At 52.5% G+C, this 17,768-nt stretch overlaps 1 protein-coding gene across 1 annotated transcript in view; it reads right to left on the reverse strand.

Moving 5' to 3' along the window:
- Lrp5 (LDL receptor related protein 5) overlaps positions 1-17,768 on the reverse strand; it is a 105,347-nt gene that overhangs the window by 51,962 nt on the left and 35,617 nt on the right. Inside the window, exons 3-5 of the mRNA XM_021222372.1 lie at positions 17,243-17,440; positions 14,540-14,736; positions 12,847-12,978 (exon numbers count right to left, since the gene is read on the reverse strand). Coding sequence (XP_021078031.1) covers positions 12,847-12,978; positions 14,540-14,736; positions 17,243-17,440 — 527 coding nt within the window. The remainder of the gene's footprint in view (positions 1-12,846; positions 12,979-14,539; positions 14,737-17,242; positions 17,441-17,768) is intronic.

Raw genomic sequence — 17,768 nt, forward strand, 5'->3', positions numbered from 1 at the left:
CTTCTTCTTCTTCTTCTTCTTCTTCTTCTTCTTCTTCTTCTTCTTCTTCTCCTCTCTCTCTCTCTCTCTCTCTCTCTCTCTCTCTCTCTCTCTCTGTGTGTGTGTGTGTGTGTGTGTGTGTGTATGTGTATATGTTTGAGTGTGTGTAGAGCAGAAGAAACCTTGGGTTCCAAGGACCTAACTGAGGTGGTCAAGATTGGTGGCAAGGCCCTTTACCAAAAATGAAGCCTTCCCTCTCCTGACACACTGACAGCCATTGGGCCTAGCTGTGTGGACAGACACCTGGCTTCTTTCTCTATTTCACCCAGGAACACACAGGTAGGGCCATGGGCCAGGCACAGGGCACAGCCTTCACACCCTAAACCTGTGACTTTACCCAGATAAGTTTATTCCTTCCTTGATCTGGGGTTCAGAAGTCAAGAGTCAAGGTGTGGGTGCGGCAGGGCCAGCTCCCTTCCTGGGCTCTAAGGGAGGGTCCTTCCTGCCTCCTTCAGTTCCTGGTATTGCCAGAAATACTTGGCATTCCTTGGTTCATTGCCAATCACTCTGATCCGTGCCTCCAGCTTCACACAGCTGACCGCCCTGTGTGTCTCTACGATCTTCCTCACAGGAGGGCACTGCTCTGTGGACCCACCAAATCCACCATGCCTCCGCTTCGTTTGATGGTGTCCAAACTGGATCTCATACACAAGATGTTGGGATAAGAGGTTTCAGAAGGAGGCTCAGGGCAATGCTGGAAGGCGGAGACTCCAAGCAGAAGGGACAGCTGGGCAGTGAGCAGTGGTACATGCACGGTGGACAGTACATGCTGTTAAGTATACGCTGGGCTCAGAGACCAGCATGCTCACTATATGGGGAGAGCCGTCCCAGAGGCCACACTCTGCTGAGGACCCGCCACACACAGGGCACCAGGCAGCTCCAAACCCAGCCTGTCCTTAAGAAAGCCACAAGCAAATAGCACGCTGTGTGTGCAGCGCAGCAGAATTCCAACCACAGACGCAGGCAGCCAGACAGCCTGCAGCACTCAGATAAAAGCCTGAAGGAAACACGCTCAAAGGGCTACAGGGTTGAGCTGAGGTTCTCTAACAAGGTTGGCAAAGGTTTTCCATGAGGGACCGGGAAGAGCCAAACACCTCAGGGAAAGAACCTAGTCACAGCACTGAAACAAGAGGACGTGGCTACACACGCACACACGGGTACACACACACACACACACACACACACACACACACACCGTCACATTTAGAAACACAGACACCTGAAGGTTCCTTCATTCTACAGGTCACAGAGTGAGCATAATTCCGATTTTTTTATTATCTATGTAAAAAGGCTTATGTCATTCTGAGCCCTCAGGCTGGGGGGTGACCTGCAGTGAGCACCGTGGCCATGGCTGGGAGGGTTAGCCCTTGTAAAAGAAGTATGCCTGGGGCCAGCAAGACAGCACAATGCTGCTGAGCAAGCCTAAAGAAAGTCCAGTTCCTGGAACCCTTATAAATGTGAGTGGAGAGAACAGAGCTGTCCCATGACCTACACATGGTGTCGGGGATACATGGGCCCATGTGGGGCAGTAGGCTGCACACAGACAGCCTGGTCTCCAGTCGAGCAAACGTCTGGAACCCAGGGACCCAACGGGTGGTGACTTCTACCTACATGGGAAGGAAGGCATTTGATAATGTCTCCTGGACCCCTGGCTCCTGTCAAAGTTACTGCCCCCACATCCCCCTCAGGAGAGGTATGTGACTATCAGTCATGCAGATAAAGCCCCAAGATCCTGGCATTCTGGCTAGACTCCACCCCCACAGTTACCTGACAACAGCAAGGGAGCCCAGCCCACTATTAAAGGGGCTGCTTGGCCCCTCCTCGCTTTCTTTAAGCTCTCACCTTTCTTACTCTCACATCTCCAGCCCTCCTTCTCTCTCCCCCTTCCCTGCCTCTTTCCACTTGGCCATGGTGGCCCCTCTCCCTCTTTCTACCTTCTCTCTTTCTCTCTGCCTTTCTACAATAAAGCTCTAAAACCACAGACTGTCTCTGATCATGAAGGCCCACTGTGCTTGAACAACGGGATAGGCTTTCTCCTAATGAGCCACGTTTAACCTCCCACCAGAAGGCATTCCAGCGCTCCAGTCATGGACCAGACCAAGGACTCTCGCCTAAGTGGGAACCACCCAGCACCCCGTCTCCCCCCTGCCCTCTCCTCCCTTCGGCCCGGGGGCCCCCATTTTGTTGTCAGCTCTTCTATGGCGTCCAGCGGTGTCTGGGATGCCTGAGCCTGAGAACCTGTTATCTCTGGCCTCCATGAGGCCCAGAGTCCTAGGACTGCCCCTTGTCCACCCCCTGCTGGCTGGGTCTGTAGCTTCTCACAGCCAGACACCCACCCCGGGCAGCGTGGACAGCGTGTGGCAGTCCGCCCACCCAGAGCAACAGAACTCTGGCGGGACGCGGATTTTCTCCCACTCCCTTTATTCCCCAATGCCCACCGCTCCACAGGCCCACTTGCACATACAATAATAAAACAAAAAGGAGAAGCTGGAGAGAGGGCTCAGTGGTTATGAGCACGTGCTGGTACTGCAGAGGACTTATGGTCAGTGCCCAGAACCCACATGGTGACCACCATGATCAGGAACTCCATTTCCAGGGTCCTGATGCTCTGTCCAACCTCCATCATCACCACACACACGGGGTGCACATACACACAGGCAAACACATAACATACGGTCTTTTGCTTAATAAGGAAAAGAAAGGAAGGGAGTGGAGGGGAGGGGAGGAGAGGGGAGGGAAGGTCACAGTCAAGAACTATGAAAACAAGTGGCCTCTAGTGCTGGCACCTCACGGAGTGCTAGGAAAGTCTATTTGAATTCTAGTGTGTCACAGCTTCTTCAGGCGTTGCGGCCACCCCAGGCTTTCTGGAGAGCAGGTTGGAACGGTCTGCCCCGGAGCACAGCCAAAGCCTGTTCTGCAGTGCACAGACACAAGCCCTGACACAGCTCCAGAAGAGCAAAAAACCCAACACCTGAAAGGAGAGCCTGCAAGCGGGCCAGACATCCCATAATACGCAAGGAGGAAGAGAGGGAGGGCAGGGGTTCATTTTACATCTCAGGGGGCATTCATGCTTACAGGTGTTTACAGAGACACAGACCATCAGGCCCTGCAGAAGACTTAATGATGTAGAAAATGCTCTTGAACTATAAGAAGCAACGCTTGCGTCTGCACCTGTGCATTTGAACTTGAACACAAGGGGAAAGTGAAAATCATGCCAGCCAGATGGCTCAGTGGGAAAAGGCACCCACCACCAAGCCTGCTAACCTCGTACAAGCTCCAGGACCCGAGTGGTTGGCCAGAACCAACGCCTTTGAGTTGCTCTCTGACCTCCACATGTGCACTGTAGCACATATACACACACAAAATAAATAAAATAATAAATACATAACCAATAAAAACTTGTTGGAGAAAAAGTGGAAAACATGTAGACCTGTTACAAGCAGCTTCAGCCAGATGAATTCTGGGTCATTTAAATGTTGTTATCTATCAGGCTGGAGAAAAGACCCACAGCAGTTAAGAGCACTGGCTGCTCCTACAGAAGACCTGGGTTCAGTTCCAAGTACCCACATGGTGGCTCCCAAATACCCGGAGCTCCAGTTCCAGGGGATCTGACCCTTTCTGACTTCTGAAAGCACCAGGCATGCACATGGTACACACACATGTAGGGAAAGACCTCACACACATACATAACACTTTACATTCCTTTCCTAGTTTACATTGACGGTTTCCTTTCTGAAGGAAACAAAGTTTTCCTTACACGAGGAAGGCGGCTTCTGAACTGGGGTCAGGTGTGGCCCGGGAGGAGTTTCAGACTAGGAGGGATGTGACCAGGGTGCATCGCGACCAGGGTTCGAGGCTTCTTCCCTGGAGCCAGCACTGAGGACAGGTGGCTTTGGCTTCTGGGGTCTCAGTATAGGAAGGGGAAGATCAGGGTGAAAGGCAGGACGGAGCCCAAACCGCCATCCGCCTACAGGTGCGGCCCATCCGCCTACAGGTGTGGCCCAGGCTTGTCAGTCACCTTTGCAGGAGCCTGGGCGGTAGGTCCGCTGGGCACGTGGGAACTGAAAAGCTCATCTCTCCACAGAAAAGGTTTTTTTTTTTCCCCCCCTCCCTACAAGAAATCTAATAATCTTTCCTTGGGAATATGACAAGATCCAATTAATACAAGAAAGAAGGCAGGGATCCCAGGAAGAGCCCTTGCCACCTCACAGTCATCGGGGACGGCCCAACCCTCCCATACAGACTACCTACCACAATCCCAAGGTACCAAGCTGCCCCTAAAAGGTCCGGCCCGTCTGTGAGGCTGCCTGCAGCCTGGGAGGCATCCATGACTCCTGGGGCTCTGCCCTGCCAACTCCTTTCTCCTCAAGACCAAAAGCTAAGATCCAGCCCTTCTCTGTCCCCACGACTCCTGCCCTGTCTCCTCCTCAGCCACCCCCAGAACAGGCATGGCCAGCTTCTTCCTTAGCGCTAAGGCCCGAGGCTGCAGGCAACACAGTGACTGAGCAGGTCCCCAGTCACTCTGCAGTGGGAGAGACCGTAAACAGCCTGGCCCTGCCGTACAGTGACTGAGCAGGTCCCCAGTCACTCTGCAGTCTGAGAGACCGAAAACAGCCTGGGCCCTGCGGCTTCCCGGCTGGCAGGTAGCCAAGAGCTTTTTGTTTTTTTAGCAATTGATTAAGTTTCTCCACTGCCCCCACAGGGGGTAAGTGGTTAGACTAACGCCAAGAAGTACGTTGGCCTGGGAAACCCTGCCTAATGACCACAGGGTCACAGGCCCAGAGGAAGTGGCCAGAGCTGTCTTGGGCTCTGCTCCTAACAGGAGACCCAAGTGACTGCCTGAATGGCTCACCCTGAGCAGACCAACAAGCAGGCCCAGGAAGGCTGAGCTCGTGAGGAATGGCCCCACAGACACCAGGCCTGAGTGCTGGGCTGACAGCACAGCTCCCAGCAGTCACTGCTGCCCAGCACAAGTCAGAGGCGATCTTAGGCCTCTCCCATGTGTGCTCCTTCCTCATCCATCTCTGGTCACAGCCTCTTACTGGTTCCCAGCTGTATGTCTCTGCTTTCCCTCTCCACTATGACCCTCACTGAGGCCACTGAGCGGGTACTCACACCAGCAGTTTGGTTCAGTAGTCAGTGTAAGCTCCAAGGAAATCAGGCCTGATGTCAGTGACCACTCTATTCTCTACCAAACAACCTTGAACAAGCTGCTTGACCTGAAACTCCAGAGAAAACAGTTCTCCATCAAAGCTAGGAAGAGCCCCAGCACAGGTCCCCAGACACTGAGGCAATGGTCACTCCTTCCTCTTATGAAGGTCACAGGTGACAGAAAGAATGGCTTTAAGCCTGGACAAATTAAAGGTTGAGGCAGAGGGCTGGGAGACTCCAACCCAGCTGGTGAGGTCGCCACGCTCTTCATGGTCAGCACAACAGAAATGGGAATCACCTGGGAGACACACCTCTGGGTGTGTTGTGAGGGTGTTTTCAGGGAGGCCTGGCAGAGGAGAGAAGACCCACCCTGAATACGGCAGCACCATCCCATGGACTGGGGTCTCAGACAGTAACCTAAGCTCCAGCATTCACCGGCTTCCTGGCTGCAACTCAGCAGTGGCCTCACAGCCCGGTCCATCCCGCCATCCATCCCCGTCAAAGATGGGCTGGGCCCTCCAGCTGGGAGCCAGAATAAACCAAACCCTCCCTTATGCTGCTGTTGTCCAGCATCTGTCACAGTGACAAGGAAAGGTCTAGTATACACTGCTCTGGGCTCAAGGCTCAGTTCTTCCAACAAAAAGAAAAAAAAAAAAAAAAAAAAAAAAGCCCAGTCTGTTTAGAGCATGGGTGCAGAGAACTGACCTGTGAAATTCTCCACCCGTACAAAGTGTCAACCCCTGAGCCATCCCTCTAGCCACAGCCACTGGTCACACACTGTCTGTCCTGCAGCTCCGAGAGCTTCCTGAGGCTGAATGACCGTCTGTGTGCTCTGCATCAGGAGCCTACAGAAGGGAGCCCCAGGAAGGGTAGGTAGACTAGGCTGTGAGCTGAGTGCTCCAGCCAGCAGCTGTGAGCAAGCTCTCTCACTTCTGGGCACGGTCTCCCCATCTAAGAAGCAGAACCATCCCAAAGACAAGCTTGAGGTCAGCCTGATCGCATAAAATCAAAATAAATAAATTTAAACACGGCTGCAAAGTTCAGAGGCATAGCGCAAACCCAGACTTCACAGGCACATGAGGCGGCCCTGAGGAAACCATATGCTGCCACATCATGTTCCTGAGGAAGAGAGGATAAGGCTGGCCCCACTAGATGCATCCCAGCTAGTTGCTAAAGATGGCAGACATGACCAGAGAACCTCAACTCTTGCCACCACACTTAATGACATATCCAGCATCCTGGGCCCTGACCCTGGTCCACTGGGAAGCTACAAGTGAGGGAGCTGAATCCATCTGTCCACAGCAGAGATGGAAGCATAACCTAAGACACATGCCATCCCTCAGAGGGCCCACAATAGAGCCAAGAAGACACGGCATGAAAGCAGGCCTCTGAAGGCAAGCTTGGAGCAATGGCCAACCAGGGAAGCACAGGAGAAGTGTGTGTGTGGTGGGGGGAGATCAGGCAGCATGGCCAGAAAGGAGCTAACTTATTTCCAGGAAACAAGAGGTACAAGATGCACAGTGACTAGAGGCCAAAAGGAGCTGGAACCTATACACTTCTCTAAAGACAAGCAGGAGGCCAAGTGTCTGCTGGGTACTTTGAACCTGGCAAGACGCCTTCTAAGTGGTGGAGATAAGAATACAGGGAATTGCATGCTGAGAGAGAGAGAGAGAGAGAGAGAGAGAGAGAGAGAGAGAGAGAGAGAGAGAGTGTGTGTGTGAGTGTGTGTGTGTGAGTGCGTGTGTGTTTGGGATGGGTGTGTGTTTAGGGTGGGGTTCCTCTGGACAGCTTAGAGGGCTCTACAGCTACCTACCAACTTGTAACTGTTCTCCAAAGACAAAGGGGTCTCAGGTAAGTTGAGGGCCAGGCTGGAGTTGGGAGTGGGCTACTGGAGTGAGGGGAGCACGAAGCAAGAGGTGGTCATGGCATGCACGATTGTCAGTCTGTGGAAGACACCTCACTCTGCTCACCACAGCCAGAAAGCCATCAACTGGTAGCCAGCCTGTGCCCTAACCCCAAGGAAAGCTTTCCTTTCTAAGAATATGGCATGTGCCCTGCCTCCCAGGGGGATGAGAGGTGGGAGCCCGGAGGCCTTTTCTGAGTGATGAAAACAGTCTCTAGCTGGGGTGGCAGTTACACACATGCATCAACTGTCAGAACTGCTCTGACCCGACACTCACAAAGTGTGTGTTTCTGATGCAGTTACACCTCAGTTACACAGACGCACAACACGATAGCATACAGGCTTACCACGCAGTCTCCTGGACCATGCGATCCAATTTTCTTGCTATTAAAAATTCACGGTCCATGGCTGAGAACAGCAGCTGCCTTCTGTTTGCAAAGTCAATGCCAATCAAGGCTGCGGTGCAGACTCCCCCACAGGACCTCCTTTCTTTTCCCTTTGACCTACTTCCCTGATAAGTGACTAGCCAGCCAGACTCTGGGAACAAACACACCCATTATTCTTGGCCCTGGCTGAGGGCTGCCTGCCCATCTGGCTAATCTGTCCGGGTGGGTGGGTGGAAAGATGGATGGATGGATGGATGGATGGATGGATGGATGGATGGATATGAGGGTTAGTCAAAGTAGCTCCAGTTGTCCCAACTACCCATCAGACCCAACAGTGAGGCCCTCTGCTCTTTCAGCAGCCCCCACCCAGACTATTCCTGACAGTTAAGCATCGGTTAAAACTACATATTGAAGGAGTGGAGGGAGGGGGTACCCAATCCATGCCCATCCTGTGATTTGCTAGGTCTTGTCCAGACGACCCACAGCAATAGGTCTGGTGGCCAGCTTTGCCTGGCCAGAGTCCTCTGGTCTAATGATTTGTGGCCTACAAAGTAGGATACGTGTTGTTAAGTCACTGTCCCAAAGTCTAGGTGACAAAAGCCAGAGCACCAGGGTGAAGGGTCCACAAGCAGGACTTGGAGACGCTGACAGTGACGGAGCTGCAGGCTGCAGAGGACAGACAGTGGTGGCGACTCCCAAATAAGGCCCCTGCTACTGCTGTTTTTAGACCATTCCACATAATTGGAAAAACCTGGGGGAAACCAAAGCCAGCTGCCTGTGGAGGCTGCTCCAGTGGGGGCAGGGAGGGAGCTGGCCCAGGCTGAGCACACAGGACTCTCAGCTTCCTGCTTCCTAGGACTGACAGTCACTCACCCTGATCTATGGAAATCCACAGCACAGCCACTCCAGGCCTCACAGCTCGGCTGAGCTGAAGGGAGCAGGCTACTGCTGTGACATGCTCTGCTGGTCTCGCTGTAGCCACCTCAGAAGAGCTGTGGGGACAGGAAGCAGAGACCCGGAGGCAAGGGTCCCCCTGCCCATTGAGCCTCAGGACCCAAATGCTCCCAAGCTCAAAGGACAGGCATGCTGTCTGTGCTCACACAACCTATGTGAGAAGTTTGTTTAAACATGATGGCACATGTATGTAGTCTTAGTACTTGAGAAGCAGTGTCAGGAGAAATGAACATGAGGCCAGCCTGGGCTACATAGGCTAGCCTAGGCTATAGAAAAGATCTTTTTTTTCTTTTTTCTGTTTTTTTTTTTGTTTGTTTGTTTTTTTGTTTTTTTTTTTTTTTTTTTTTTTTTTTTTTTTAAAGAGGCTTCATGAGCTGGGGAGATGGTTCAGTGGGTGCTTTATTCTGTGTGAGAGCTGGAGTTTATGGGACGCCTCCCACTCTCCCATTAACTGGGGTCCTGACAGGAATAGCACCTCGGGCCATACTTCAAGGAAGACGCCAAGCTGGCTTTCATTTGCTCAAACTGAGGTCGGGGCAGGGCTCTCTCGTCTCCGACTCCATGAAGTCCAGGAGTCCAGCAGTCATGCCTGGGGTTCGAAAGCCAGGGAGGAGGGGGAGCTATGGCAGTGGCTGCCACCTACTCTGTGTCTACCTAGAGCAACTCAGCCACACTCCAGCCTGCTCCATCAGGCCCGTCAGTGGATAGGAGTCACAGGAGTCCAGTGACAGCCGGGCCATCGTCCCTGCCCTAGGTCAACACTGGCCCTGAAACCATAAAAATGGGAAGCAAGTATACTCAGAATGCCCAAGACAAACACACACTTCTGCAGCAGGTCACCAGCCTGTCTGTGTACTGGCTGAGATCTCTCCAGCCTGGTCACCACAACCTGGCACCAGCTAGCCTTGGCATCGACTTGATTCCAAACGTCTGGGAAGAATTGTTCTCTTGATCTCAGAGTGTCCGCCTGGTTCCCAGATCAAGTTCAAATTCAAGTACAGTTCCTAGTTGCCAAGTGGTCAGTCCCTCCTCCAACCACTCCAGGGTGCTGCTCTTGCTTCCTCGCTGCAGATAAAGGAACCAGAGCCTGAGGAGGCCAAGTCTGTCTCAAAGAAGAGAGCCAGGACACAGCCTCAAGCCGAGTACGCTGGCCAGGAGAGGCGGAATCTAGGTGCCCTAAGGTAGCCAGGGAGTTTCCTTACCACCAGGGAGAAGCTTGGATCTGGTGAGAGCAAGACATGCTACCTATGCCCAGTCCCCATGGTCTCCATATCCATCAGTTCCAAAGCCCCCTCTGGGAAAGCCACGACCTCTCTCCCCAACACATTCTTGCTCCGAATCTTCCTCTCTTTTCCCCTATGGATCTGCCCTCTGGGCAGGGCTAGCTACTCATCTGGCTTTCCCTTATAGGACAGTTTCCCCCATATGGCCTCAAATGACAACACTAGAGATCTCGTAGATGCCACAGCCACAAGGAGATCCTTAGGTGGCCTCTGGCCACTCCCAACTCTTGAGTTCTCGTCTCCACCTGACACCAGCGAGGACTTCCCAGGTGCTGGTGCCCCTCGCCATCCCTGACCTCCCACGGGTGAGACACCTGCAGGGAGCCTCTGATCCCAGGACCTCAAGGCCGCACCACTTAGCCAAGGATGACCTTGAACTTTTGATCCTCCTGCCTGCCTCCCCATCTCACACACACACACACACACACACACACACACACACACACGGGGGTGAGGGTGGGGGGGGCGGGTATTACTTATGTGTACCGCTGCTGTATGGTGTTAGGATTGAAGCTGAGCCTTCATGCCTGCTGGGCAAGCAGTCTGTGAATGGAGGTACATCCCAGCCTACTGCTGGATCCTTGATTCTTTCTCCACCCTTGCAGCCTAGGAACTGTCCAAGGGATGAAGACACAGAGGAAGTGCAAGTGTGAGGACCACCCTAGCATGAAGCTCATTGCAACTGAGAGCTTCTGGGGAAGGGGAACCAGGTTTCTTCACGGAGTAACACTGGCCATATTAACCGCTTGCCAGGGAAGCCTGCAAGCTCAACAGTTGGCCAACACAAATCAGACTCAATAGTCGTGTGTGTGTGTGTGTGTGTGTGTGTGTGTGTGTGAGTTTGTTTTTAACAGAAAGAAAGAATATGCGGTAGGGTGGGTAGGGAGGTGGGAGACCCTAGGAAGAGTTACAAGAAGAGAAATGTTATCAAAATGTTGAAGATTCTCAAGATATAAATAAGATTTTTAAAAGTAGAGAAAAATGTATGGAGCCTTTCCTTAATGACTGGTGTGGGAGGGCCCAGTGCTCTATGGCTGGTTCCATCCCTGGGCAGGCTCAGTTATCTAAGGAAGCAGGCTGAGTAAGCATGAGGTGCCAGGAGGAGGTTCCTCCATAGCCTCTGCCTCGGTTCCTGCCCTCATTTCCTTCCCACCAGGATGGACTATGACCTGTAAGACAAATGAACCTTTCCTCTCTAGGTTGCTTTTGATAGTGGAATTTATCCCAGCCACAGAAGCCTAACCAGACACAAGCCTTTTCTCTCATCTGGAGACATCTCCCTCCTTTTAACACAATACTACAGTCAGGGCATCTTCAGTCAAAGTGGAAAAAGTATGGATTTAGCATAACAGAAGTCCACTGACAGCCGGGCGTTGTAGCGCATGTCTTTAATCCCAGCACTCGGGAGGCAGAGACAGGCAGATTTCTGAGTTCGAGGCCAGCCTGGTCTACAAAGTGAGTTCCAGGACAGCCAGGGCTACACAGAGAAACCCTGTCTCGAAAAACCAAAAAAAAAAAAAAAGAAGTCCACTGACTACAGAGGTGCCCTCAGCCTGTCGCACACTCCCACCACAGGAGGACTCTGGGTGACAAATGCTTTGTCCTGTGCGCTTGGCATTCTCCAACAGTCTTTCTAGGAGTGCCTTTCACAGCTAGTGGAGGCAGGGTTCTTAGGAAAGTGGAACGTGTGACCCCTGGACATCTGAGTCACTGAGGATCCTGGCTGGCTCCCTCAGGAAGGCCAGAACCAGCTGCTCACCCTGACTTCCGATACCACAGGTATCTATAATCTAAGTCCACACTGCAGAGCACACAGCAGGGGCCAGGAAACCCTCAGAGGCACACCCCACGCCTGAACCACAGCTGGAGCAGAGCAAGGACATCCCTTTAACCCCACACACTGACATCAGGAGACAGCCTCGAGGCAGCTGCTTAGACCAGGCGATGTGGAAGGCGCCTGCTTCCCTGGCCTTTCCCCGTAGGAGAGGGCCAATGGTGAGGGAAGCAGGCTCTGTCCCCAGAAGAAACAAAGGAGAACCAGCCTCAGGATGGCTGTGTTCCTCACGCCTGACAGGACAAGCCCCAGAGTCAACCTGGAGACGTGGGTACTGGAAGGGGCTGCCCGAGGCACCACAGCAGAATTCCATTCCTGGAGGTGAGAATGCTGTCTACACCAGGTACCCAGAAGCAACCCGTGATGAAAAGCGAGGCCTGAGCAGAAAGGTGTGTGAGTCAAGCAGGGAACTCAGAGGGTGAACACCTTGGAGCCCAAGGCTCAGGAAGCAGAGGCAGGTAGATTTCCAGGGTTTTCAAGCCAGCCTAGTTTACATAACAAGTTCCAGGACAGTCATAGCTACACAGTGAGACCCTGACTTAAAACCAACAACAGATCAGCTAAGGCTGATGGGGAGAGCCCACAAAGCCAGGAATTGGAAAGAGAACATGGATTGATATATGGAAGGGTTTAGAGGAAAGAGAAAAGGAAATTATGTAATTATGTTATAATCTCGAATATATATATATTTAAAGAAGAGGGAAACTGGCTCTCTGAGTCAGAAAGAAAACTTTCAACAAGGCTGACTTGGGACCTACATTTGTATAGGAGCATTAACAGAGAGGTAAGACTTGAGGCAACAGAAACACAAGAAGAAAAATAAACGACGCAGATGCAGGGAAGCCAAACCAAATCCATGTCCGCACTCAGTGCCGTGGTTGTTGTATTCCAGAGGGCAAAACTGATACAGAACAGGGAAGCTCAGGGGGGCGCCACACTGCGGGTTAGCTCCCTAGGTGGGTGAGCTCCCTGGACGGTGCCCACTAATGCCCCCATCCTTTCCTTTTTTACAGTTAATAGCTTTTGGATAAAAACTCAGGACAGCAGACTTTCAGGGTGTGACCATATATTGACATGCTCAGCACTCTGAAGGCACCATTAAGCCAGGATGTCATTGTCTTGATGAAGAATCCATGACTCACAAAGATCTCATCCACGGGCTGAACCCAGCTCAGAGTCTTCACTAGATCGAGCAGACCCTTAAGAGGCTGCCATGCTTGTCGCTTTAGCTGGTGACAGCCACCCCCACCAGGCCAGGCCCCACCTGTCCCTGCCAGCGCCAATGTTCCACCTCACCTGCCTTACACGTCTTGCCATTGTCCTGCAACTGCACACCAGTGGGGCAGGCACAGGAGTAGAAAGGCTCCCTCGGGGACAGCAGGCACAGGTGGGAGCAGCCGCCGTTGTCCTCCTCGCATGGCGTGTGGACTGGTGGGGACAGGACAGGACAGGATAGAAGGAAGTTGCAGTACAAGCTGTGAGCTCACCACTGCCCAGCCACTCCCTCCCACAGGGGCTGGCATCCCACCGCATCCCATGTGTCCTGCAGGACAGCTGTCAGGTGTCCCTCCGACCCTACACCATCACTTGTCCTCCTGGTCCTACCTAACCGCGGACCGCCCACATGGAGGGACCTTCAGCCTCAACAGCAGTTCTGTAATTTCTCAGAAACCACCCCAGACCTGCCCTGCCCCTGCAGGGAACATTCCCCACGCTAAGCTTTCTCCAACAAGAAGATAAACTTTCAAAGGATGCGACTTTCCCCAGGAAAGTCACCCACCATGCTTCCATGGAAAGCATGGCTTAGACAGCCATGTCTGGGAACCCCGGGTGAATGGACTCCTGAGCACACCCTGTCTCTTTAATCTGCCTGGACCCTGCAGGCTCTGTCCACATTGGGATACCGAATTTAGGCCCCTCCCCCAGGCCCTTCTGTGACCAATGTCCAGCTGAATCTAACAAAGGTTCCCAGACCCTCCTCCTACCTCAGCCAAGCACCCCTGCAACACTGTCAGCCGGAACTGAGTTTCCTGCAGTTGACCTTTTGCCCTCACAACACACTCAGTGAAGAGTGGGCAGCTCCAAGCAGAAGAGTTCAAGAACTTCGTACTCCTGCCAGGGTCAGAGACCACCCCACCCACCCATCCTACACTAACCTTTAGGGCTTGAGTTCCTAGCCCCAGGTTCAAACCTTCTATAAAGTGTGACCAGAAATACTGATCCTTGGTTCGTGTGCAACTGAATGAGCCTAGAATGGCCTCTTCCCGCCTCCCATCCAACCCCCTCAGTCTGTCACAGAAGCTAAGAGTCACCGTCGGGGACTTCTGCTAAGATTCTACCATACAGGACCCTGGGCTGGGAAGTAAGACTCCGAACAAGTCTTTCACACACCAGGGCTCTACTGGGCCTTCACAATGGTACCACCTGCCCTAGAAAGCCCGAAACAGCTCTAGAGAGGCCCTGTCCACCATACTAGCCTGCCCAGACAACCACATGCAGAAGCATCATACATGTACAAGCATACTCACATATACTGTGTACACACTCGCAAGCATGCACGCACACACACAAGCTCCTCCTTCTAGCCTTGCATGCACTTCTCTGGAGGGGTGCCTCTCTGTGGATGTGTCTGTGAGACAGAGGCTTGGTCTGATCTCTCCTTAGCCCTGTCTACCCGCTCCCTACTGCATTGCCTGGACCACTCTGCCCTACTGCTTGACTCTATACGGCCCCACTGGCCTGCCTGAGCCTCACATCTGGGCTATGTCCTTCCCATCTCCACCCTAATCTACCTGTACCAGCAGATCTGCCTGATGTAGCCTCTCCTACCTGTGAGCCCTACCCTGTCATGCTTATTCCCTGCCCCACCCACCCCTTCCCCAGTGCCTGCCCCTGTCTGTCCCCCGCCCCACCCACCCCATCCCCAGTGCCCTGTCCCTGCCTGTCCCCCGCCCCGCACACCCCATCCCCAGTGCCCGTTCACACTCACAGGGAGGCTGCCGCTCCTGGCTCAGCACCTGGATGTCCATGGGTGAGTACAGAGCACTGAGGATCTCCTTCCTCTGCTCCCCCGTCCACTTGTTGCAGGCGTGGATGGAGCGAGTCTGCCAGTCTGTCCAGTAGAGTGTGTCCCCAGAGAGCGTCAGGGCAAAGGGGTGAGTGAGGCTGCCCTCCACCACCTTCTGCCTGCAGCAGGTAGGAAACAGGCAGAGATTAGGAGAAGACCTCTCAGGCCAACTCTGCCCCACACTGGAGGTCTTTGGGCCACCACAGACCCGCCTTGTCTGTCAGATCAAAGGGAAGCAGCCGCAAGCACACTCTCCTCTCTCAGCCACTCCAGTCAGCCCTTCCAGGTATGCTTTCCATGCCTGTGACAGAAACGTAAGAGCCCCTGGACAATGTGCCCCTAGAAAAGATAAAAGTATGGAGCCGCACTGGAGACAGAGTTTCTGAGAAGCCTGGATCCCCAGACCTGACTGATGTGCACACGTCCTCCTGACTCAGCCAGATGTGTCCTGTCCTACAGTCCACACCAACAAACAGCAGGGAGACACTCTCAGCCCTGTGTGTTCAGAACCGCCCACACAGTGGACATCACGCTTAATGAGATTATCAACACTGGTAATAGGACTGGATTGAACAGAGCCAGCATCTTGTGGTTGCTAAACGACCATCCCCACTGCAGTAGGCTCTGGCCAGCTGTATGGCCTTGGGACCCTGCCTATCACCATACAGGACGTAGTGTGGGGTTAGACGTGAACATCAAACGAAATGGTAAATGTCCTTGGACACTGACGCAATGGAAGAGTTATCACTACCTGTTATACTAACTGCCACCCTCTTGTCATGGCCGCTTGACCAAGGCTCCCAGACTAGCAGCTTTCCAGATTCTGGGCTAGCCTTGCTCATGCTGGGATCACTTGCTCCCACAATCTGTCCCTGGGCTAGCCTGATTTCCAAATCTCAGATCAGACCCTGACCAGTGTACCCTATGTGCATCTTCACCATCACCCTAGAGATGTCAAGACACAGGTTGGATATCACCCCAAAATGGATGGCATGTGGGTCTTTTTGGTTCAACTCAAGATGAACCCTTCACAGCAGCTCCTATGCTCCAAGCCAGGAGCTCCTCCAGTGCAAAGGTCAGATTAACCTTCCCATGAGGAGCCCAAGACCTGACATCAGCTCAGCAAGTAATATTTGGTCACGGAGTAAACTACCCCTGACCCGACACAAAGGTCACAGCTATGTCTCAAGTGTAATGATAGCACAGAGCCACACCAAGCAGGAAGCTCTAACAACCAAGTAGGAGAACAGGCCGAATTCATTTACCTGTCCCCTTCATTGATCAAGCACCTACTGTGTGCACAGTCTCTAGCAAGACTGTAGATATGATAATAGTCACACAGCTGCTGTTGCCCTGGAGATACTATGGCAGAGGCAGGACAAAGAACAATGAATGCCCCAGTCCCGACCAGATCTAAGCCCTGGCCAGCAACTCTAAAATCCCAAACAGTCTAAATGCTGAACTTTTTATTTGTTTGCTTTTAAGATGTATTTTTATGGAGCTGGTGAGATGGTTCAGCATTTAAAAGTACTGACTGCTCTTCTGAAGGTCCTGAGTTCAAATCTCAGCAACCACATGGTGGCTCACAACCATCTGTAACAAGACCTGATTCCCTCTTCTGGTGTCTGAAGACAGCTACAATGTACTTATGTATAATAATAAATAAATCTATGGGTCGGAGCAAGCAGGGACTGAGCAAGCAAAGTGACCAGGAGGGAGCAGGGCTGACTGGAACGAGCAGAGGTCCTAAATTCAATTCCCAACAACCACATGAAGGCTCACAACCATCTGTACAGCTACAAAGTACTCATATACATAAAATAAATAAATCTTTTTTAAAAAAAAAAGATGTATTTTTATTTGCACTTGTGTATACAGGTATGTGCATCTGAGTGTAGTGCCCAAGGAGGCCAGAAGAGGGCACCAGATAAGCTGGGAAGTGAACTCAGGTCCTCTGCAAACCCAGCAACTGCAGGTAACCTCTCCAGAGCACCTACCTCTCCAGCCCCTGAACACTGAGATTTTCTTACTCGTTTCACAGTACAAACTGGGCGCAGATATGGGTCAGATGTAATCTTTTCTCTCTTTTTAAAAATATGATATGTATGGTATGTATATGGGAGGAACATGAAATCCACAGCACTGAGTGGAGAGGATGACATCCAAGAACTGGTTCTCAGTCTGGGTGCGGTGGTGCACACCTTTAATCCCAGCCCTTGGGAAGCAGACACAGGCAGACCTCTGTGACTTCACGGCCAGCCTGGTCTACAAAGCAAGTCCAGGCCAGAGAAACCCTATCTAGAAAAAAACAAAAACTGAAAGCAATGGTCCTCTACCCCTACCGTGTGGGTTGCAGGGATTGAACTCAGAGCCCAGCCTGCACAGCTGCCTTCTCGGAGGCTGTGTATGTCCCTCTCACACAGTTTGGAAGGAACGTTCAACATATTGCTGTGCAAACAGTCACATCAGCTGTGACATCAGACATGGTAACTCTGCTCTGTTCCCAAAGTCATCTAGCAACCCTTGAGGGCCCCAGGGAAGAACCTAAGGCCTGAGTTAAGGAGCCTCAACTCCCCGGGGACAACAGATATAGTGGGGAGGGCGCCTCGGCCACCAGGCACTCACCGGAAGGAGCCGTCCAGGTTGGCACGGTGGATGAAGCTGAGCTTGGCGTCGGCCCAGTACAGCTTCTGCTCCTCCAGGTCAATGGTCAGCCCATTGGGCCAGTAAATGTCAGAGTCTACGATGATCTTCCGGGTACTGCCATCCATCCCTGCCCGCTCGATCCGGGGTGCTTCCCCCCAGTCAGTCCAGTACATGTACCTAGTGAGGAGACAGGATAAAAGGAAGACACCAATGGATCTGGGGATTGGTTCCGATCCCTAACACAGGCCTGAAAGCTCACCCACAGGACCTATGAGAAATAACGATTATGGTTTGAGGGACCCAAACTTTAGGCTTTTATATAAAGGAATTAAAATAGAGATTGCTTGAAATACTTGAAATGAGTGCATACCTTCACCACCACCTCCATCTCCTGTAGCTAAGGCTAGCCTCACCCCACTGCTTCCTCCACCACTTCCATCTCCTGTACCTAAGGCTAGCCTCACCCCACTGCTTCCTCCACCACCTCCATCTCCTGTAGCTAAGG

This window comes from Mus pahari, chromosome 1 (assembly GCF_900095145.1).
Source record: "Mus pahari chromosome 1, PAHARI_EIJ_v1.1, whole genome shotgun sequence".
Lineage (NCBI taxonomy): Eukaryota > Metazoa > Chordata > Mammalia > Rodentia > Muridae > Mus > Mus pahari.